The sequence below is a fragment of the Python bivittatus genome, unplaced genomic scaffold, assembly GCF_059951505.1.
Source record: "Python bivittatus isolate LINGU-HERP-01145 unplaced genomic scaffold, Pbiv_v1 ctg000020_np1212, whole genome shotgun sequence".
Taxonomy (NCBI): Eukaryota; Metazoa; Chordata; class Lepidosauria; order Squamata; family Pythonidae; genus Python; species Python bivittatus.
The window spans coordinates 109,529,121-109,552,914 of NW_028277030.1; the positions used below are offsets into that span (position 1 = coordinate 109,529,121).

The 23,794-nt window shown below is 38.2% G+C and overlaps 1 protein-coding gene across 3 annotated transcripts; it reads left to right on the forward strand.

The window, feature by feature from the left end:
• The first annotated feature begins 209 nt into the window (after positions 1-209).
• SLC30A10 (solute carrier family 30 member 10) lies at positions 210-13,677 on the forward strand. Of its 3 annotated transcripts, none has more exons than XM_015889107.3 (5): positions 210-720; positions 1,745-1,792; positions 7,643-7,726; positions 7,924-8,163; positions 9,325-12,723. In XM_015889107.3, exons 1-5 carry the CDS (start codon positions 273-275, stop codon positions 9,810-9,812), a joined length of 1,308 nt encoding a protein of 435 aa, XP_015744593.1. In that variant the 5' UTR covers positions 210-272; the 3' UTR covers positions 9,813-12,723. The 3 variants fall into 3 exon arrangements, 2 of the variants coding, with proteins under 2 accessions (XP_015744593.1, XP_007434395.1); XR_015797235.1 differs by lacking the exons at positions 210-720; positions 1,745-1,792 and adding exons at positions 5,357-6,713; positions 12,788-13,677 and having other exon boundaries at positions 9,325-12,670; XM_007434333.4 differs by lacking the exons at positions 210-720; positions 1,745-1,792 and adding an exon at positions 5,357-6,713.
• Positions 13,678-23,794: the final 10,117 nt, after the last annotated feature.

A 23,794-nucleotide genomic window follows, 5' to 3' on the forward strand; every position in this document is an offset into this window, starting at 1 on the left:
TTGGCTATCATCACAAATAAACAACCAGCATGTAACCGTAGAGGAGGCAGATAGCATTTTCCTTTACGTATTACTTGTGTAGCGGTCTTCACAAGATAACCTCTTGCTTAATTGCCCTTGAAATGGGATTTATTGTTTTATTGCATCTTATAAAAATTAATGTCTAAACATATCCAGCAGAAGATGATAAAAAGGAGAGAACTGCTGAAATCTTTGCTAGTGCTACTAAAGCTCTTGCTCTGGATGCAGAGAACCCAAGGAAGGTTGAAGCCATGGGCCGCTACACAGGAAGAAGCAGCCGGCTTTTTTTTATGTCCATTGTTACCTTTCTACTTTTTGTGGTAGAAATGTCAGTAGCATATCTGGGCAATTCTCTTGCACTAGCCTCTGATGGTTTTGCAGTCCTGTCCCACCTGATATCCATGATTATTGGCTTGCTTGGCGTACGTTTCAGTCGTATACGGTGGCATAAGAACAATACATATGGCTTTCTCCGGGCTGATGTAGTAGGTGCCTTTGGCAATTCTGTCTTTGCCACTGCCCTGATGTTCAGCATCCTGATTGAAGCTGTGAAGAGGTATCTCCACCCGCAAAAGACGGAACAAGCGCTATCTGTTCTCATTGTCGGAATCATAGGTCTGCTCTTCAACGTGCTCAGTTATGCTGTCTTTATGGACTGCTGTTACTGCCATGGTTCTGTAGACCAAGATGTGGAAACAGGTAAGCAGCATAATAAAAGCATTGTTCTCTTCATAACCAATACTTAGAAGTAAAGATTGATAGTTGGTTATTGAAACTCAAAATGAGTTTGTCAAGATAAATAAATTTGTATTAAAAGTACAGAGTGTCAATAGTTAGTTTTAAATGGAATTTGCTTGTTTGTTTGTCATAACTGTATCTGCTTCCACTTAAAATCTCAAATTACATACTAAGGATATGCAACCTTTCTGAAGTTGAAGGTTGCATTTGCCTTTTGAGCATGTTATAGGGAGATGCGCACCCAAAATGGATGTCACCCAGCAAATTATGTTTGATTTTATATAAGTTTAATAATCTCCTTATTAAACTGCTTCAGTTTTTCATTCTTCTTCTTTTTATCATATTAAAAATTATAATTTGGGAGTCCTCCTTTGGGCAAGATTCAGTAGGGAGGTTATACTCAAGGTGCTGGATAAACTCTGAGCCCATAGATTAACCACCTATTGAATTTCATGAATTAAGCACCTTTAAATTTCATGAACTGATTCATTTAGTCAATTATTTATCTTTCTAAGCATAAGGTATGGGTGACAGTTAACAACTTATATAGTCATAGGAACAAACTCTGGTATGAGACAATTATGTGAAGCGTGAACTTCATTAGTAAGATAATTCAAATTGAGAAGGAACTGGGATGCAGTCCTATCTAAGCTGGCTTCAGATCCTATTGTGTAATACATAGAGAAGGTAAGTTCTCATTCTTACTGAGAAATTTGTAAATTATGTTTGAATACCTCCCGTACTTTGTGTGAGACCCAATGCTACTATCTAAGAACCTGCACTAAACGTACAGCTTCATTATTAAGTAAGGTGATGTTCCATAGTTAACTTATGGATATAGTTACTTAAAAGGAAAAGCATGATATCTCTTCTACCAACACATCAGTTACATTCTGAAGCCATAACACTGCTGTGCCCAGTGCAATGAGGTTAGCCAGAGCCATTCACAGAATATTAAAACATTCTTTGTTTCCTTCTTTTTTAGGTTACTTTTCTAATGATAGTCCAGTGATGAATCCTTTTCCTGCTGTAGGTGAGTCTTAAAAAATATTTTATTTCATATATAGAAAACATATCAAAAAGAATTGTTGCTCTAGGAGTGTGTGTATGTGAGCATGACTGTGATTCATTAAATGTTACCCTTTGCTTTTTTGGAGGATGGGAAAGGGAAACAACATCTCACTGTTCCTAGAAATTAAATTAGCTATTTTGTAACTTGCAGGAGGATATTAAAGATTTGGGAGAAATTTCCTTCAGAAATGTTGAAATCCAACTCCTTTTTAAAAACCAGCATTGCCTGCAGTTAGCATGAGCCATCATAGCAAATTTCACTCATAGTTTTACATAATATGTAATCAGGATACAGCAACACTTTTCTCCCAAGTCATCAACATCCTTCAAATAGGGTGCTATGCTCAGAAAGGAGCCATCCATACAAAGCTATGCCAAAAAGCCATACAAGCCCATACAAATAGAGTGCTATGCCTGGAAAGAAGCCATACCACTAGATATGACTTGTTCAAGCCTATATACTGCCCCAAAGGTACACATTTTCTGCTTTTAACTATTATTGTGAGTCATTCTACTGCAGGCAAGGGAGATAACAAAGCTGTTAAGCAAAACAAAATTAAATAAAACTAAACAGAACTTGGGGGGAAAACAAATAGTCCCTGGCTGCTATTGTGTTATTAATCAAGTGTATTATCTAGGCTTATTCTCTTCAGTGTTTCCAAGTAGGAAGCGGTGGATTCATGTCATAGAACTTTAAGTTTCCTCAGAACAGATGCTTATCAAAGGTTCCTCATTGAAAAATCCTACAGGGATCAGTATCAGAAGCCTCCTTGAAAATAGAGTTAGCTCTCCACAAATATGTCATGTTTTGTTAGAGAGATATCTCACATTTCCTCTTGAAGCTCAAGGCAGCTCCTTCTAATTTCCCTCAATATATTGGGCAGAGAATGATTGGCCGAAAGTCACCCAATAGGCTTTGAAGATTGAGGTGAAGCTGAACCTAGATTTCCCAAGTCCAGGTCTATCACCTCAACCAACGTGCCACAGTGCATACCCCCCCCCGCCACATGACATAATTGCCCATTGTGGTCCTTGCCCACTGAAAACATTAAATAAAAAGACCCCTGACTGCTGAAAGTTTGGGCATCCCTGACGTAAGTATTTAGAAGATGAATTTTATTTGCTTAATCATTCTTGTGGAAAAAGCTTATTTGCAAAATTGGAGTGTTTTGCTTGGGTCAGGGGTCTTTAAGCAAACTATTAGCATTACTTAGATAATACATGGGCCTCTACTCCTTGCAGATCAGGAGCTGTGGAAGCAGATTTTAAAGGCTATATTGGAAAGTTTATGCACTCCCTGACTATTTTGCACTCTCTGACCTTTCTGCACCCTCTGACTTTAGTGATAATTCTGCAACTTGGTGAGGTCCAAGGGCATATTGATATCCCTTTCTAGTAGTTAATGATTTGGTGATTGTATAGATGTCAGACAAGTCTGCAAGTCAGCTATAATCATTTTAAAAATCGAGATATTATGATTGAAAGAGCATGCCACCTTGCATAGTCACTCTTTGGTACCAAAGTTCACATATTTTGGGTGTATATGAAAAGGATTTCAAATGTCAAACACATGACAAAGATGTTTTGAACTACAAGTACAAGACTCCCTTTCCAGGAATGCAGGATTTGATGTACGTTACAAATGCTGATGGTTACCTTTATAGTCCCACATCAGGGAAGAACAATCTTTTTCCAATAGAGAGTTTCATAAAAGATTACCGCCAATGATAGAGAAAGCCATCCCTTCTTTCTGATTAGGGTCATATGTTGTACTAAATTATAATATAGTTTGTTTGGCCATGGCTTTTTATTGCCTGAATCCAACCCTCATTTATTCAATAATCTACAGTTAAACAAAGCATAATTTAGTGTGATATGTGAATCCAGTAAATTATGGAAAATTTCTCTCTCTTCTGGATGGCATTTTCTTTCTTCTTCCATTCTTGGCAGATGGGTGTGAGGGAAGGGATAAATCACTCTAGAGACCTTTTTGCAGAGATCTTCTGAAATCAGATCAATGTGATATTAGATTAAGGGCCCAACACTATTCAACAAGGTTCAGTCCCAAATTCCTGTATCAACTTGCACATATATATCATAGGCTTTCTTCTGAATGCCTCTACCATCTGCTGGAACATGAATAAAACCAGAGATAATGCTTCCATATGATATTTCATCTCTACTTGTGAAATTTCATCTTTTTCATGTGCAGACACACTTTTGGTGTAACAGAAAAAAAATACTAGGTTCCTCTAAGGTTTTAAATCTGTTTGTAGGGCTGTAGGAACCTGAAGAAGAGTAGAACTAGTAGTAGTGAGGGAGCTGACTGAAGGACTCAGAAAAAAAATGTCTACCCCATTCTTTCAACAGAACTTTCTGCTTGATTGTAGTCTTTTCTATAAATGGAAAGTGCAAGAGTGGATCAAACCCTCCATTCATCTATTTCATTGAATCAAAGAGTTGAAAGAGATTGTTTAGGCTATCAGGTGGAACCTTCTATTCAGTGCAGGAATCCCAATGAAAATTTTCACAATAAGTAGCCGTCTGTCCGCTAACTGAACACATCTAGTGAAGGAGAACCCACCATCTCTCTAGGTAATTGGTTTCATTGTCAAAATACTGCTACTGTTAGGATGTTTTTGTTAACATTCAACCATAATTTGTCCTCCTATGACTTAAGTCACTAATTCTGTACCCTGTGCTCTGGGATGACAGACAACAGATCTTTCCTTTCTTTTGTGTGATATCTTTTCAGGCACTTAAATAGAGTTATCAAATTCTCATCCTCCCCTCAGTCTTTTCTTCTCAAGGCTAAATGTTCCCAGATCCTTCAGGAAAGATCTTCTAGGCCACAGATTATCAGAGTTGCTCCTCTCAATATATCTGAATGTTTAAAGTCTGGTCCCTAGGACTGGACTCAGTTCTCCCAGTAGAGTGAAACTATTATTACTTCTCTGATTTACAAAAACCTAAACCTGTTGCGACAACCTAAAATTTAATTTGCCTTTTTTTTTGCATCCACTTCACACTGTCAAATTATATTCCATGTGCAACTAATTATACCAAGAATTTTTTTTCACAAGTACTAATGCCAAGCTGGGAACTTCCCCAATCTGTGCCTTTACATTTGATTTATGTTTGCTAAGTGAAGAATTTTGCATTTGTCTCAGTTAAATTTCATTCTGTTATTTTCAGCCCTTTATTTTAAGCTATCAAGTGGGTTCTGAATTTTACTTTTACCTTATAGAATATTAGTTATCCCACTCAATGTTGTATTAAATGAAAATTTGAGAAGTGTTCCATCTACCGCCCAGAGTCACTTCCTTGTGAGATGGGCGGTGTCTAAATTTGAAATATAAATAAATAAATATTTTTTAAATTTAAGTAATTAATGAAAATTTTGAGGAATACGGGGCCAGGATGAACCTGGTGGTATCCTACACTCTCCAGTTTCATAGTTTTATATGATGTGTCAGTTTTGCTAAGCTGTATGATAATTTTAGAGAGATTTCAAAATAGTAATGGAAGTACCTTAACTGTTGAGATGGTTATGCTAATCCATTTTCTGAGAAATTAATGCATATTGACTCAGAATCATGTTTCTAAAATAGAATCTATTGAACATTCATTGTAATTATCTGCCAGGATACCTTTGTCTATGTAAGAACTGATCCTTATCAGGGATCTGCAAATCAAGTTTTAAAAGAAGTAATTAGTGATATAAATCCAAGCAGCAATTAATGAGAATCATCAATGGCCTCTAACTTGAGATAGGAGAATATTTCTGGTCAATGACAGTAATAAAATTTTGATTTGATATAATTTGTCATATGCAAACCTCTAGACGTCCAAAAGACTGTTTGCAGACAAGCTCTGATGTAAATTCCTAAATCATTCTCACTTGCTCTCAGGAGATATTGGCATTCTTAATTAAAATTTCACAAGATCGCCCAACCTCTTTCTTATCTCACAAAATTTCTGCCGTTTCAAATTTTTAAAAGATTGAAAGTAAGCACCCCATATCTTTATGGTTATGGATTAAAAAAAAATGCCCAGGCCACGCCTGCAAATCTTCCCGGGAACTGTCAATAAAGGGCGTTCACCGCGCCTTTATAAAGGAAAACGCAGAGTCACAAGAGCTCCTTCGCCTGGCCACTTGTCGCGGGTTCAAAGGCACGGTCCGCTCGCAGGAGAGGAAGGCGTGAGGCGACCCCATTGCTGCAGCCCACAGCCTGGCCTGGGGGCGGGCCCTGGAAGAAGTCGGCTCTGGTGAAGAGCGGCAGTGCCAGCTCTCCCCATGGGGCGCTACACGGGCCAGACGTGCCGCCTGATCTTCATGCTGGCCCTGACAGCGGGCTTCTTCGTGGCCGAGCTGGTGTCGGGCTACGTGGGCAACTCGATCGCGCTGGTCTCCGACTCCTTCAGCATGCTCTCCGACCTGATCGCTCTGAGCGTGGGCATCGCCACAGGGCGCCTCTCTCGCCAACGCCGACGCCGCCCCGCCGCCTCTTATGGCTCCGGACGGGCCGAGGTGGTGGGCGCCCTCAGCAACGCCGTCTTCCTGGCCGCCCTCTACTTCACCATCCTGGTGGAAGCGGTGAAGCGGCTGGTGAGGCCGGAGGCCATCCGCGATGCTGCGCTCATCCTCGTGGTAGGCGCGCTCGGCCTGGCAGTCAATCTCGTGGGTCTCCTCGTCTTCCAGGACTGGGGCTGCAGCTGCTGCGGCCGCCGCCGTCGGGGCTCGCCGCCCCCACCCCCGCCCCGGCTTAGCCACGAGGACGAGAGCCAAACCCGGGCCTTTCCTGGCAGCTCGTCCGCCTTAGAGGGGATCGTGAAAGAGAGCGACGAGGGCGCCCCGGGGGCTCTGAGCATAGGAGCAGCAGGTGCCTCTCGGTTGCCCCCTTCCTCGACATTCGCGGCGCCTCCCCGCCTCCCTTTCATCTGCCGTCTTTTCTCTGTCTCCCTCCAGCCCTCGTTCGCCTTTTTCCTTTCACCCAATTTCTCTTTGCCTTTTGGGATCTTCTCTGGTCATTTTTCATCCTTCCTTTCTTATTTCCCATTTGTCTTTTGGGAGGTGTGTTGATGGGTGTCTTTGAAACTGTTGATTCTATTCACTCTTATCTGATTATTCTATTTGTCAGCTCCTCTTTACTCCCCTCATTCTTACTTTTTGGGCCATTCCTCCTTATTTGAGCTACTAATCTTTGCAACTTTCTCTCTGCTTCTAGCTATGTAGGTTCCCCCTTCCCTTATTCTTGCTTTTTCCCCAGCACTTCCTTTTCTCTTCTTTCTTCTTTATTTCTATTTCCCAATAAATATTATTGGGAAAGAATAATGTACTGTATAATAATATACAGTACATTAATTATGTATATACAGTACATTATAGGTATCATAACGCATTGGCAGAATATAATATATGTATAACAGACTACTGCTGAATAAAGCTGGAGATATAATCGTATTTGCAACATTAAAGTAGATAAACTGAAGCAATCGTTGTGTCATTTAGTGTTTGTTTTCATGGTCCTTTGATACTATAAATCATTTTTCTAAACTACAACAGTATGGAAGAGATTGCAGATGCCAGGCTGTGTAAGGTGGTCTTTGGGAGTATTGTTAAAACAATCCCATTCCGTTTTGGCCATTGCCTTGTTGGCTTATAATTATAGAGCGTATGCAAGTGTGAGAGAGTCATAGGCAACTTGCTTGTTCTGAGTGTCAGTATTTAAGGTAAGTTGGTTTTGAAAAGATTTGTTTCTTTCTGTTTGTAGAACTTATACACAACACAGCGTTTCTTCTTTGAATGCAGGTGATTCTGCAGATACCGAGAAAAAGCCCAAAGAGGATGGGAAACAGAAAAAAGAAAAAAAGTCTGAAGCCTTGAACATCAGAGGTACTTTGGCAGGGATGAAGGATTTCTCCAGAATGAAGGAGCCATAATTAGAGATGACCTGTTCTTATTTATGGTTGCTGTCTATACAAGTTTATACTAGAATTTTGGAATCTTATGTATTCCAAGTAAATAATACAGTTATCCAAGCTTTCTCTTTTCATCTTCAGAGCTAATGTTTTCCTTATGCTTTGTTTCAGGTGTCCTTTTGCATGTGATGGGAGATGCTCTTGGCTCAGTTATTGTTGTGGTTGCAGCTTCAATATTCTATGCGCTTCCTCTGGATGAGAACACACCATGTAATTGGCAGTGTTACGTTGATCCCAGCCTGACCATCATTATGGTCTTTATCATACTGTCCTCAGCCTTTCCACTTATCAAGGAGACGGCAACCATTTTGCTGCAAATGGTTCCCAAGAGTGTGAATATGCAAATATTGAGTAAGTTGCTTTTGGACTGTTATGTCCCTTAAAAGCTGGTGTTGTTCTTGGAAATGATATTCTTGGATTAATACACCCACTGCAGCATTACATGCTCAAGGATCACATGGTGGTATTTCCTAGCAACATGACTCAAATCTTAGAGGATTAGTAAAAGGATGTAGAGTATTTTGAGAATAGGCCACGTAGCAGGAATCAAGTTGTTTGCAGAAATTCCTATACAAAGGTATAGACATTTGTAGCCCATAACTACTAATATAAATAGATTGGTTTATTGTTTTGCAGTATGGATCACAATACCCATATTTATGACATATGTAAATTGTTACGGTTGATTTTGTTTTTGAATTCACCCCTCTGAAATTGGAGTTTTGGAATGATGTTTGCTTGCTGAATCAATCCACATTTTGTATGAAATATATCAAGGTGCAGAACAATGCGATTCTTCAGTTTTTCTGAGGGATATTCTCCAAAGCAGGACTGAAAAAAAAAATTGATACGTTACAAATTGATACTGTTTTTTTTTTCAGCTTTATGTGGGTCATGCATATAAATATTTATTACTGGATTCTAACAAATGGTGCTGGTACCCGATACATATATATATATACTGTTATTTAGGAGGGTCTGTTTTTGAAATTTCACTTTTAATTCATTCAGTTGTTTTCAGAACAAAGTCCCTGTCACTGTTTTTCCAGGCTGTAGTTTACTGGGTCATATGGTTGGGTGATTTTGTGACTTAGTTCATCCTGGTACCCTCTAGTTCCCATTCAGCTCCCATAATTCCCAGACAATCTGGAGGATACTAGGCAGTGGAAGTTGACCTGCTTCTGCTTCTTCCAATGTAATTATTATTGTTGGCAAGAGGAATTTCAACAAGTCTCATCCAACAGGCTCTGTCTCCTTATTTCTTACTTGGAAACTATTGCACTATTAGCCAGAGGCAGACATGGAGTTAATGTTTCAGCTGGGGCTGCTTTCTGGTGTTTCAGCCCTATGTTTTGTACAGTCTGGAGAAGTTATGACCAGGTTCTTACACTCCCCATTCTAAGAGGCGTTCTTTGTGTTTGTAGCTGCAGTTAAATAATGAATGGAATACTATGGAACTTGGATGAAATCTGATTTGATTATCTCCTTGTTTGCATTTTTTCTTTTTCCTAGCAAACAAATTACTGGAAGTGCCAGGGGTTAGCAGCATTCATGAGCTGCACGTTTGGGAATTTGTCAAGGGGAAGAATATTGCCACGCTCCACATCAAGTGTCACTCTACTTCTGACTACCCAGTTGCTTCATACAAAATCAGAGAGGTGTTCCACGAAGAAGGGATCCATTCAGTGACCATCCAGCCAGAGTACCTAGACCACAAGAGTCCTGAGGTCCTGTGCAGTACACCATGTATCTCCAAATCTTGTGATCCTCAGTTGTGCTGCAGCCAGCAGGAAGCTTTTCTTTCCCAGATGAATGGTTATACTGAAAAAATAGGCAGCTTTTCTCCATCACTGAAGAAAGTCTTCCATAAAAAAGATGTCATAGAAATTCCTATTGAACCCATGTGGGCTGAAGACATGGTCAAAAAGAACAGTTTCTCCAAGGATAGTTACAAAGAAAAAAGTGAAACCACACCATATATAAGCAGCACTCAATTTTAGGCTCTTGGGTGAATGGATTCTAAGTTTTTTTTGTCTAAAAAAAAGGGGGGGCTTCCTTGTGCAAAGCTTCCTTTGGCTGAAAAAGAAGTAGCTGTTGGCAAGTGTTTGCCATGGTTCTGGGAGGCAGTATTTGAAAGCTGAATTCACAAGGGTATTCACAATTCACAAATGCTGTGACTAAAATGGATGCCCTTGGTGTCTTCTAAGGTCTAGCTGGAATGGAAAGCCATTTTCCTAATGCTGGGCAAACAAGCAATGTCATCCCTGTTTGCTGCCCTATCCCTGCAAAGAGAAAAGGATAAAGCATTTATCCAATGAGCAGAAGTGTCTTCTGCTCAGAGAACATGGACCCTTCAAACCCTTCTCTTAATTGTTGGTGTATGCATCTCGCAAGTGCAAACAGAAATCTCAGGAATGTTGAGATTTCCTTCTGATTTAATCTACTAATCAGGGTGCAGATTGCAAACCTTATTACTTTATGATTGTCCTGGCTGATGGCTATCTTTATCTTTCACTGAACTCTGTTTTTCTGTGTACTTGAAATAGATGAAAAGAAGAAGAGGAATGAGATAGGCCCCATGGGTTTAAGGAATTGTGTAACATGTCCAAGAAAGCAAAACAACCCTATGAAAAACAGGGATTTGTAATTTTGGTCCACAGAATTGGCTACAGGATATAGACAATTAGTATGGCTGCTTTCATGGCATTGAATACATGAGTTAAATCAGCAAAAGAGCCAATTAACTCACCCTTTTGTGATTAGCTTCACAAATGAAGAACTATATTCTTACTGAAGTGTGAATGGTGATATTCACAAGAATTTATTTTCTCCCCTTATTGTCTTCACATTTCCCTCATATCCCAGTAATTATAAAATGCTGGATTTTTTTTCTTCTTAGAAAATATTTGAAATAATTTATTGGCTCTTATGCCATGAGAGATAAAATGTGAGTTTTTCGAAATGTGCTTATGTCATTTGTATTTAACAAAGAAGTAAAGCTGCAAGAAGTAAGGATTTGCACTTGCCTTTAGGCATCATAGAACCTTACCTCTGAGTTTGCTTTATTAGAGTAATCCTATGTGTACCCTGAGCAGTTCAGATGCTGTTTCTCTCTCTTCTTTTATAATATGGTGCTATTTAATGTATTCTTTTGGAATTATGGCACTTCCTTCAAGCCATTTTTAGGATTTTTTTTAACAGTGTGTTAGAATTTATTTTCAGGAGATCTTTGTCTTGCCAGCCTACTTTAAACCTCAAATCCAAATAAATGTACATAACAGTAAGCCCATTGTATTTCTTCTTTAAGGACTGCCCTTGACTCCATATAAGTGGTTGAATGAAGCTAAATGATGGTTGTCCTCCAGCTATCTTGGGGTTCTTTTATGTTTTTATTCCTTTATGTTTTTTTAAAAAAATGCTGTTTATTTATGTCTGATGTTTTTATATTGTGATATAATTTTAATTACATTATTAATATAATGTATATAATTAAATTATATACATAATTTAATGCTTGTAAACCGCCCAGAGTCACTTTTTGTGAGGGGCCACTATATAAATTTGCTAAATAAATAAATAAATTTGGAATATCTTCCTGGAATATCTTACATCATTATTTTAGAAATTTCAGTAGGCAGCTAAAATTCAGATCATATTGTCTCTGGACATCAGAGGGTTTAGTCCTAATGAAAAAAGTGGGGATGGAAGAATGGACTGGTCTGTACAACTGCCTCCACTGAATGTAACTCACCCCAGTCCAGTCAGTACACTGTTTCTCTGGCTTATTTTTATGGACAGCAAAATGTAACCCTACTAAACAGATTCTGTGTAAGATACCAAAGTTGTGCTGATACTGTTGCATGTTTCTTTGAATGGTATTAATTTCACACTGCACTTTGGCAGGCTGAGGATTAGAAATTTAGATGCCTAAAAATGGGTAAGTTTTAATGAAATTACTGGCAATGAACAATGGTATAATCCATGAAATTAATGCTGCTGTTTGGAATTAATACTGCTCCATGAAAAATTTAATAGAAACACATGATTGTAATTACTGCCTGTGTATTTTTCTCTCATTTAACTTAATGTTTGTGTGTATGCATTTTTGTAGCATAAACTGGGATTAGTATGTGTTCAGTAGTAATGCTGTTTTTAATTTTTTGTGTGTATGTATGTATGCCTATTTATATTGCCTTAATATGAATAGAAATTTTCTTCCTCTAAAAACTACAATTACAATTTAAAGAAATACTTTTTCAAACTGTACTGCATGAAATATCTCCAAATGGGCAATAATGCTTTGTTTGGGGTGATAGTCACTGTTGTTTTTGTTGCAAAAGTACATATAGTAAATAAAGAAGTATTACATTGTTTTATAAATACAGATAATGCACTTTCTGTATTTTAAAGAAATCTTAATCAGAACATGGAAGATGAGGTTAACCAGACTCTAAATATACAGGCATGTAGCATAAACAGCAGGAATTATAGAAATCTACAAATAAAAAGGGGCACAATGATAACCAATTTCAAATACTGTATCAATGAAAAGGCCATTGCATTTATGAACACCTCATAATAGCAAAATGCAAAATTTTACCAAAAATTCCTGGGTCTGAATTTGATCCATTCCAGACGAGACCAAACTGAAATGTAAGCAGTGTTTTATAGCACTCTATTATCTCGGCCGTCACAAGTTATAGAGACCCCATAAAATTTGCACTTTCCAGAGAAGAAAAATCCATCTCTTGATTCTTACTATAATTTTGATCTGACTTTTCTCAACCACTTTACTATGTGAGTAAATGTGGCTGCAGTGCATCATGTATGGGCAACAGCCCATTCCATGTATGCCAGTGTTGTCCAAACTTGGCCACTTTAAGATGAGTGGACTTCAACTCCCAGAATTCCCCAGCCAGCCATGCTAGCTGGGGAATTCTGGGAGTTGAAGTCCACTCATCTTAAAGTGGCCAAGTTTGGACAACACTGATGTATGCTGTTTTCCCAGTATAAGTAGCACTTGGGACTTATCATATGTTTTCCTATAAAATTATTGCTCTACACAGTTATCTTATATGGCACTTTTCCATGGCTTTTTTGTGCTGATTAGATCTGCAACTGCCCTTCTATCTAGGGGAGACTTGTGACAAGGGTTATTTATTTATTTATTGGCAACAGCCTGATATCCTTCAGCAATTAAGTCTGTGGACATTTGGATATGGCTACTAAATTAAATTCCAACTAAATTCTTTACTCGTGTATGTTGTATAACTTAAGATTTTTCTCCCTGCTTTTTGGGGGGGAGCTCCTGATGGCCTTGATACATCTGTGGTGACAGGAGAGGTACAGGATTTGATTCTTCTGTGAAATTGGAAGGTCAAAAACCTGCAAAAATCTTAGAAATCTTAGAATAGAATATAATACTAGAATATTAGACTCCTGTAAATATGATGGCTTCAATTCAGAATGAAGTTTAGTACATTTCATTGTTGGATTGTGGTTTTTGAATATAAAGTTTATGAACTGCATATTTGTAATGAAGTATCATCTTTGGAATGTATCATCTTCACTAAATGAAGGTTTGTGTTATGAATTCCTCTGAAGTTGCTCTTGCCTTCCATCAGGACAGCATCGGAATTCTGTAGAACTGAAATTTGTTTGGAGGCTTCAAACTTTAATTCTGATAATCATTTCCATGCGTTTTCAAGAACCTACCATATGTGCAATTGTTCTTGTGCACTTTATTTGCTGAAAACAACAAAAAAGTGCAATATATAAAACTAATGTTTTAAAAGTTTGATATAAATAAAACATTTGTTATGTGCACAACTAGTTTTGCTATCAAATAAATAATTTTTTAGAAATACCAAGGACTGTTTCTAACATTGTATTTTGTGCTCTGATATATATCTGGAAACTCACTTTTTTTGAGAGTATTTTAGGAGGTTATGCTCACCATTTTACATGTGTCAGATATAAAAAGAACTTTGTACCCTAGTATATAACATTTATAGCAAAATTACCCCTATTCCCTCATACATTTATTTCAGCACCTTTTCATTTGAGGAAATATTCCCCCAAGACCCTGAGAAGTTAGCCTCCTTCCTAGGGCTGAGAGAAAGTGACTGGCCCAAGGTCACCCAGCTGGCTTTGTGCCTAGGAGGGACCAGAACTCACGTCTTCCTGGATTCTAGCCTGATTCCTTAACCACCACACCAAATTGGCTCTCTATATTCTTTTCTACCAGGTTGCTAATAAAATAATAGTTTCTCCTTTCTTTTCTCCATCCCAGCAACCAGATCTTTGTATGATATTCTTTTATCTGTACTACCTAAATGACAGAAGGACCTGCTAATTCTCTCGTGAGATGTTTCTAGTCAGAAAGGGCTACCAACTAATAGACATTATGCAGCCATTCAGTCTTTTTATCCTTAATGGATTTTCTGAGGAAAGAAATGTAAAGTACTGGAAAAATACAGTAGTGTTTGAAATGGAAGGCAATGTTGCAGGTGTCTGCAGAGTGAGTCAAAAAGGTCAAGATGGCAGCCTCAACCATGTGAATAAAGCCCTGACCCTTTAGGGGGTCATTACATAGGTCATGATGAGTTAAAAGGTAAGGCTTTGATTGCATGGCTGTGGCCATCATCTAGACTTTTTTCGACCCCCCTCCCTTTGGCACCCCTGCAATGTTGCCTGGATATCCATACTTTTCCATGAGAGAAACAGATGAAGACCTTGCTTGAATACGTCTTGCGTAAAGAAGGTAGATAAAAGGCACAGTGAATTATCCACCCAAAAGATAAAAAATTAAGGCATATTGGATTTTAAAGAACATGCAGGCTGTTTTTTGGTTATATGGAATAAAAGAGCCTAAGAAGAAGAAGAGCCTTACTTTTGTTTCAGGGACTTATATTCTGCTCTAGCATGAATCAGAGGAACTCTCAGGCCCAAAGCATACGTGATCGCAAGGCAAGCAGAGGTGTCATAAACAAGCCAATCACCCTTACCACTGAGGTAAATGTCATTTGAAAAAGCAGGGAGGGATCTCACGAAGCAGGAAGATGAAACAAAATGACCCCTATTCCTTCATAAACCTATTTTAGCACCTTCTCATTTGAGGAAATATTCTCTAAAGACCCCGAGAAATTAGATATTCCAAAGCATTGAGTAACTCTATTGATTTTTCCTTATGGAAATGCACCAAATAATTTCTTCAGGGTTTTTAAAAATATCGTTTTAAATAACTGGGATTTTGTAGCAGGCATAATTTTCCAGGATAGGCCATGATCATTCAGGTTGCCCTGCTGCTCCACACCATCTCCTCTCCCCTCTTCCTTTCTGCCTTCTGGAAGTTCAGCTCTTGGCTGAGAAGCTGCATCTCCTGAGACCAAGATCTGGGACCTGTCATGGAAGGTCTTTGGTGCCAGATTTTGGGTTTGGGTGTGGCTGAGGTGCTTCTCACCCAGAAAGTGTCTCTGCCTGGAGCAAAGGAACAGGCGTCCCTTTGAGAGGACAAGTGTGGCTTTTTAGGCTTGCGTTATGCTATCTCTCACACACAACCCCTCCCATTTTGAGGTAATAAATAGACAGTTAAATGAAGTATTTATAAGCTGCCTGTTTTAAACTCCTGAAGAGGTTCGCAGGAATTAATAAAAGCACAAGATATTGAATAAAACAATACATAAAACTACATATTGGACAGAACTAATGACTGGAGACAGCTGGCATAGAAAGATAACTTTTTACAGGATCCCTAAAACACTCCCCTGTGGGCCTGGCATACAAGAGAGTGTAGATAGGAGCTATCACTGACTATAGCTCAAGAGTTAAGCAGATTCTTTGCATGCAGGCCAGTTCTTAACATCTTTATTTGAAAAGCTGATATAGCACCGAAATGACAGCTTTTTGATGACTGGATGGCTTTTACACCTTTTCAAGAGGCAATCGTGCAAAATGGACAGGGTAGTGTTATGCATAACAGTTTTTTGTTTCTCTTGGATGGGGATGGGTATCTACAAGCAAAGATTGTGACCACAACCTTGTGATCAAAGCCCTTCTCTTTTGATGTGCATTAGGCATGGGTGTGGCTGCCATTGGACTTTTTTGGCCCCATCCCTGGGGACAACCCTGGATGGGGAGTCTGGGAAGGCTTCATCTAATTGCCAGTGTTATAGCTATTTAACATAGGTACTATCCATCTCGAAATGGCAGTAAAGCGTGCCCTTGATTTTTGGCCACTGGAGCTTGTAGAGGCTCCCACAGTTGCAAAAAGGGGATTTGAGCTACACACAACTCTGAAACTTTAAGCTGCCCATCCCTAAAGTAAAATATGATGACCCTGGAAGGTTAATCCAGTCCATATAATCAAGAGGAATATGTAGAAGTTCTGAATTTGAACCATTTTGATGATTTATTTTTTTCTTTTCATATCTTGTGCACTACTGACAGTTGTGAGATTGTGGCAGGATGTAAATTCAATCAATCAATCAATCAATCAATCAATCAAAACAGATGGTTTCAATCATATTTTGAAAGTGTTTTGGTCTTTAAATGAAGAGAATCAGGAGAAAACAGCTGATAACTCTTTAAAAATGTTTCAAATCCTGTCTACTATATCCTCTTTGCAGAGGAGAAGTTGCAAAATTTATGGAGGTTAAGCTAGTCAGATATAAACTATTGCTCAATTTTTAATTTTAGGTATGGAGTTGATGTCATTGATTTCTTCATTAAAATATCCACATAATATGTAACAACCAATCCTTGTTCAAAGTGAGCAAATCAAGGTCTTTTTTCAGAAAGCTTCACAAAATATATACTTTTTGCTCAAGCTACAGCAGTACTTAAACACAGATACTTTGATGGAGAATATTGCCCTTGTATCCCTCCATGATCCACACCCAACACCCTTGCTCAGAACAAAACCCATTATGGCGTCACAGTAGGCGCACAATTTATGGCCTCAGAGCTACGGGCAACCCACAGGGAGAATCAGGTGCATCCTTCAGTGTCTCACATTCTGCCACCCCCTCTGCCTGTGAGACTTCTCTGATGTAGATTGCACACATTTGGATGGCAGCAGGGAGAAATGGTTTACTGTATCTCTTCGCTGCAATCCCAATTTTTGCGGTTTAGATCTAACAGGCCTAGGTAAAACTGTGTGTGTGTGTGTGTGTGTGTGTGTGTGTGTGTTCTTCTTAATTTATTTTCAACGTGGGAACCCACTAAGAGGGGAGGAAATGGGATCATTCTATGTATATCTGCTCGTTAAAACTGAACAGTTAAATAATTAAATTAGTTGAAAGTAATACCACGAATATTTAATTAATATTATTTACTTTTCAACTGCCACCCTTTTTAAATCTTTTTATTTGCCCTTTATTAAAGTGTGGCCTCTGATAAACATAATTGATTATTTAATTAATTAATAATTCCAAACAGCATCAAGGCAATGGCCTTCAGCCAGCAACTCTTGCATCTTCTCGGCTGAGTCTGTGGCTTTATGTCTATATGTCTATATAGGTCTATATGTCTCTGAGAAAAGGAATATTGCAATAATTTAATCTTAGGAGGAAGAAAATACACCATAGATCTGCCAGAAGAATGACAACATTGGATACAAATTCTTTCCAAGTTGTTTCCGTCATAGAACTTTTTTTCAGAAATCTGTCCTTTATTTCTGACTGCTCTATCCTAGACTGCTGCCGTCCTTTCTGACCTGCATTCATTGCCCTGGGTGTTATCTTGCATTGCTACTCACCTTCTTTTTATTCTCATTTGAGCCATTCTTCTAATCTTTCAGCAAAACCTAAAACTGTTGTGAGATTCTTGTTTGTGTAAATATAGTGAGTGTTTTTTGACAGGTGGTTCTTATTCCTGCACTTTCTAGGACATATAAACCAAGGCCTAGGTGTGTAGTCATGTGGGAGATAACACTGGTTTGGCATTCTGAAAGCTACATTCCCAGCACTTCTGGTGGGCACCAAACTGGAGAAGTCCAGCGTAGATTTAAGCAATTTTTATAGAAATAAATAAATAAATAAATAAATAAATAAATAAATAAATAATAAAAAACCCCTTGATAACTGGTATTTCATTCAAATATGTTGCAACTAGTTCCCAATACCAGCTGCATCTTGCTTAGCCCTTTAATCTTTCTGAATGAATACTGTGATGAAGGTTGCTCTTACAGTGCATCTTTCCACATGTAGTTCATGATCAGTTACAGTAACGTAATTGACTATGAATCAGGTGTGCTGGTAAAAAAGACTGATACCACTGTAGGTTCCATCAAGAGAAGTTTCTCAGTCATAAGAAATAATAACTTTGTTTTGTGTTAATTAGACCACTACTGAATCTACTTTTGGATGCTGCACTTCAAGAAGCATTTGGACAAACTGGGATCAATTAACAAGAGAGGTAATTCACATTTATTTATCTATTTTTATTGATTTATATAGCTACTCAATCAATATGTGAGTCAAGCCTACATACTTAATTAAAACAATGCATAATAACCATCCCCCCCAAGAAACCCCATTAAATTATAATAAAACATAATGTTTCGAAGGCAACCAATCCCAAACCAACAAGAGTCAGTCAAGCACAACTGACTCAGTTCCTGGGGTTAAAACCAGGTCTGGAGAGACTTCAGAAGGCAAGTAGGGTTGAATCCATCTGACTCGTGGGAGGATGCTATTCCAGAAGGCAGGCATGGCAACAGAGAAGGCACACCTCCTAGGTTCTGCCAAATGACACTGCTTAAGTCAGTGTTGTCCAAACTTGGCCACTTTAAGATGAGTGGACTTCAGCTCCCAGAATTCCCCAGCCAGCCATGCTGGCTGGGGAATTCTGGGAGTTGAAGTCCACTCATTTTAAAGTGGCCAAGTTTGGACAACACTGGCTTAAGTAAAGGGAGTTGGAGCATGCCCATCCTGTCATATCTTATTGGATAAGCAATGGTTTTCAGAGAGCTAGTGCTACAAATAACCAGGCCTGTGCCATGAAGGTCTTTATAGATAGCAACCAGCACCTTGTATTGCACTGGGAAGCTTACTGGTAGCCAGTCCAGGTCATGAAGCAGCAGTGTTATATGGCTGCACTGAGATGCATCCATTAATACTTGCTCTGCTGCATTCTGGATCAGCTGAAGCTTCTGAGTGGTCTTCAAGCAGAGACTAGACAGCCACCTGTCTAGAATGCTTTCACTTGCACTGAGCAGGAGGTTGGTCTTAAGGGCCAAAATGGCCCCTCCTATGATTCCACTGTACTTTGGAAACAATGAATAATGGAAACAATAATTCCCATCTGCTGCATTGCTCATAACCCATAGGCCAAGCTCAGGATGCAATGAATTTTTGCATACTGACAAATTGTGCAAAAGGAAAAGAACAAGAGCCTAGATAGACATCCCAGGTATCAGTTTAGAGTCTTTTGTTTCTTTAAGCACTTTTGAGCAGTTCTCTACATATTTCTATTACTCTGAGAATGGTGATTGCGAGAAAGCTGACCCACCATTTTCTGGTATTAATCAAGTCCTGCTTTCCTCAGCTAAATGCAAGACTAGGCAACCTGGTGCCCTTCAGATCTTTTTGTGGACTACAGCTTCCACATTCCCTTGCTGTGCTTCTTGGGTTTATGGGATCTGTGTTTGGAGGACACCAGCTGCCTTCCTTGGCTGGATCCCAGAATGTTTCTTAAGCTGAAACAACACTCTTCAGGTTATATTCCATATTATATGAGGAATTTGAACATATTCTTGAATATATACACATATCACATTAATAAAGTTGAACTGTGTTTCCCACCTAATTAACAGACCAGAACATCCAGATTTTTCAAGTTCAGATAGGGTAGTTCCTTGCCAGAAACTCATAGTTAGTCTTCCAAACATTTAGAGACTGTAGCAGCAATGATAACAAATAATGTTTCAACTTTAGTGCCTATAATACCATTTCATGCAGTAAAAGATTTCTAGATTATACAGCTTTGAACTCATTATCCCATAATATACAATATAACTATCACAAGTTTTGTTTGCCAAGCAATTGTGAAGGCACGACATAGTGGCGAACACTGACTCTTTCAACTGCCTTTGCATTTTTAAAGGAAAAAATACATGAATATTTTTTTTATAATAATATTTTATTGAAATTTTAAATTTATTTATTTATTTATTTATTCGGCTTGTATGCCGCCCATCTCCCCCACGGGTGACTCTGGGTGGCTCACAATAAAAACGAAGAAATACAATTATCTCCAAGATGGCTAAAAACTATAAATAATTTAAAAACATATTAAAATACCGTAAAAAACCTCCTCTAATTTTGGCCCTATAAAAATCTGTAAGATGCTGGGGGGGGGGGGGGGCAACTACAAGGTTAAAAGTCAGAAGTGAAAAAGAAAATGAAAAATACAAATTATAAGAAAAAGGAAAAGAAAATGTGAGATAAAGTACTGTAAAGAAAAAGAAGAAAGGCATGAAAAATAGATAGCTTCCAATCTATCTCTGGTCTTGAGAATAGTAAGAGTGTCATAGGTGCTAGTTTTTAATGCGTTAAATAGGAATACTTCTTTGTCAAAACATATCCCATTACATTTATAATCTAATCTTCAAATCCCCATGTAAGCTTCGCCCCACCTGCATTTTGCAAGTAGTCCATCAATGGTTTCCATTCCTTAAGGTAATGATTATTTGATTTTTCTTTTAATAAACAAGTCAGTTTATCATTTTCTGCCATTTCCATCAGTTTTAGCAAGCATTCTTGTATTGTTGGTAGTGTCTGGGTTTTCCAAAATTGTGCATACAAAAATCTTGCTGCAGTAATCATGTATTGAGTAATACATCTGATAAGATGCTTTCCAATTTGAAAGTCCATTATCCCCAACAGGAATAGTTCTGGTTTAAATGGAACCTGTATTTGTAGTATGCTCTGCATCAAAGATTGTATTTGAGTCCAAAATTTCTTTGCAATTTTACATGTCCACCACATATGGTAAAATGACCCTTCTTGTTGGTTACATTTCCAACAAACGTTGGAAATTGTCCCAAACATCTTTGATAATCTTTGGGGTGTCATGTACCATCAATACATCATTTTATAAAAATTTTCTTTCAAATTGAAAAAATACATGAATATTAATATTTTACTTATTCAAGTTGTATACACCCCTCTCACAAGGGTGAGATAAACACTGCTTTTTTATTTTTGGTAAGAAGATGAGAACTGTATAATTTAGAGCAAAGACAGACACTTTTTTAGGGGCTGAAGTGACACTTTTATATACGTACAGTGTTTGGGGGGCAGACAATGGCCACAGTGGACAGAACAATGATGTAGTAGTTTCACCGAAGTAAGTGGGGCTGGCACTTCCAGTATTTGGAGGGGTGGAGGATTAGATTTCTTGATGATTTAAGCCTAAATCAAGGTCTACAAACTTGTTTATTTTTTCATTTATTCTGAAACACAATAGGAAATCACATTTACTTTTTGTGGAGGTTTACACTGAAATTGGGCAGTACAATTTTAAAAAGTAATTTGGGGCTTACAAATGTTGGGTTGCCAACTCTGTCCAGACATGGCGAATGTTGGTACCTAGGCAAGTTAATCAAAATGATACTCCATCCTACTAATTTATCAAGGTGTACCTGCTGAATTGTGCCCTATTAGTTGGGTCTTTTCAAAATTCACTGTCTAAAGCCACTTCATCCCTTTCATCCAGTTAGTTCCTTGTCTGTGTGCAATAACTTGTTGCAAATGAATCTGATGAATATTCTGAAATACAGAAACAGAATAGGATGAAGTCCTGCTTTTTTCTCTCCTTTAAAAATAATTCAGGTTTAAATCTTGTGTCCACTACTAAAGACATAATATGAAGTGGAAATGAAAAACAAAATTTATTTATTATTAGCTGATCATGACAATAACACTTGCTGTTTCTCCCATTAAAGAAAAGGCAACTTTTGCATGGTGACATGTGGAGTTGTAAAAAATGAAAACTCTGTGTACATGCAGTGTGCAATTTATCAGTTCAGAAGTTACAACTGTGATGGAAATGCTTCTTGACTCTTTTGGTTGTGTGCTATTGGGCTTTGACAATCACATCCTTAAAATCTCCAAGTTGAGTTCAACTCCTGGTAACTTCATGAATTCATCCATGTAATTTCTTGGCAGTAATTCAGAAGTGCTGTCTGTTTTTTCTATCAAGTTGACCCTAGCAACCTTTGAACTGATAGTATTGGATCTACTTAGTATAGCAACTGCAACCATAATGTCTTTAGAAGCTCTAGTTTCCATCTGCTACATTTTTCCAATTTCATTTTGATTCAAGTTTAGGTAATGGGAGTTTTGTAATAAACTAATTAATCATCACACTAATTGACTCTTCTTTTTCCTCTCCTTTTCTCTGTTTTAAATCAGCTGACATGGAATACATTCCTTTGTACATATATTTTGACAAATAGCTGAGATGATGACTCTGCCAAACATATCAACCACAGATCTGACTTCAAATAACCACAGCCATTTACATGATAACAAGAGGAGGTAGGATCGCCCAGAGTTTGACATGTTTTTTATGACAGATAAGGGACAAAAACAGAGCATTTCCTCTGAAGTGCACTTGTTTAAAACCTGCCTCCCACTTTATCTTTTTATTGCATTAAAGTGAATTAAAAAGCATTTTTCCTAGCCAAATTTTCTATTTCAAATATTCAGATTATTAGAACAATGCATTCATCTTAACATACACATTTTAGAAATTAAAATTATATATATTATACTGTATAGTTTCAAAAATTGTTTACATTATAGGTGAGTGGATTTTATCACGTTAAGTAACAGTTATTTGTGGGGGGGTGGGGTCATAGATTCCTGGCTTATCATGTAGAAACATAGAGAACTATCTTTTAAAATGCCTTGTGGACAAAAATATAGGACATAAAGCATGAATGACTGAATTATAAATAGAAAGATCTGCCACATATGTAGACTGAAGCACCAATTTTCACCAGCCTCCTACCTACTGAAGCACTCCATGTCATATCTCATTCTGTTCCTGAAGGTCTCAGTCCAGGAGTAGATTTCACAGTTTTAATAAAGCTTAAGTAGGCAGGACAGAGGATCATTTGAAAGTGGACCTGTGACAGTGGAAGTAATTTCCATTAAGACTAAGTTGCATTGATATAACCCATTGAATCCAGAGCCAGTACTGAACAGAAGCACTTCAGAAGAACACACTCATATTCTTTCCTTTCCTTTCCTTTCCTTTCCTTTCCTTTCCTTTCCTTTCCTTTCCTTTCCTTTCCTTTCCTTTCCTTTCCTTTCCTTTCCTTTCCTTTCCTTTCCTTTCCTTTCCTTTCCTTTCCTTTCCTTTCCTTTCCTTTCCTTTCTTTAAACATTCAGTTGTGTCTGATTCTTGGAGACTGCCTGGCCAAGTCCCTGCAGTTCTCTTGGCAAGGTTTTTCAGAAATAGTTTGCCATTGCCTCCTTCCTAGAGCTGATGAGTTAAAAGGTGAGGCTTCAATTGCATGGTTGTGGCCATCATCTAGACTTTTTTCGACCCCCCTCCCTTTGGCACCCCTGCAATGTTGCCTGGATATCCATACTTTTCCATGAGAGAAACAGATGAAGACCTTGCTTGAATTCGTCTTGCGGTAAAGAAGGTAGATAAAAGGCACAGTGAATTATCCACCCAAAAGATAAAAAATTAAGGCATATTGGATTTTAAAGAACATGCAGGCTGTTTTTTGGTTATATGGAATAAAAGAGCCTAAAAAGAAGAAGAGCCTTACTTTTGTTTCAGGGACTTATATTCTGCTCTAGCATGAATCAGAGGAACTCTCAGGCCCAAAGCATACGTGATCGCAAGGCAAGCAGAGGTGTCATAAACAAGCCAATCACCCTTACCACTGAGGTAAATGTCATTTGAAAAAGCAGGGAGGGATCTCACGAAGCAGGAAGATGAAACAAAATGACCCCTATTC

Bases quoted from the DNA above. Each gene is read 5' to 3' on its own strand.
- SLC30A10 (XM_007434333.4), top strand. From the start codon at position 6,128: ATGGGGCGCTACACGGGCCAGACGTGCCGCCTGATCTTCATGCTGGCC. The intron at 6,714-7,642 runs GTGCCTCTCGGT...CTTTGAATGCAG, and splicing joins TCTGAGCATAGGAGCAGCAG to GTGATTCTGCAGATACCGAG. The intron at 7,727-7,923 runs GTACTTTGGCAG...GCTTTGTTTCAG, and splicing joins TGAAGCCTTGAACATCAGAG to GTGTCCTTTTGCATGTGATG.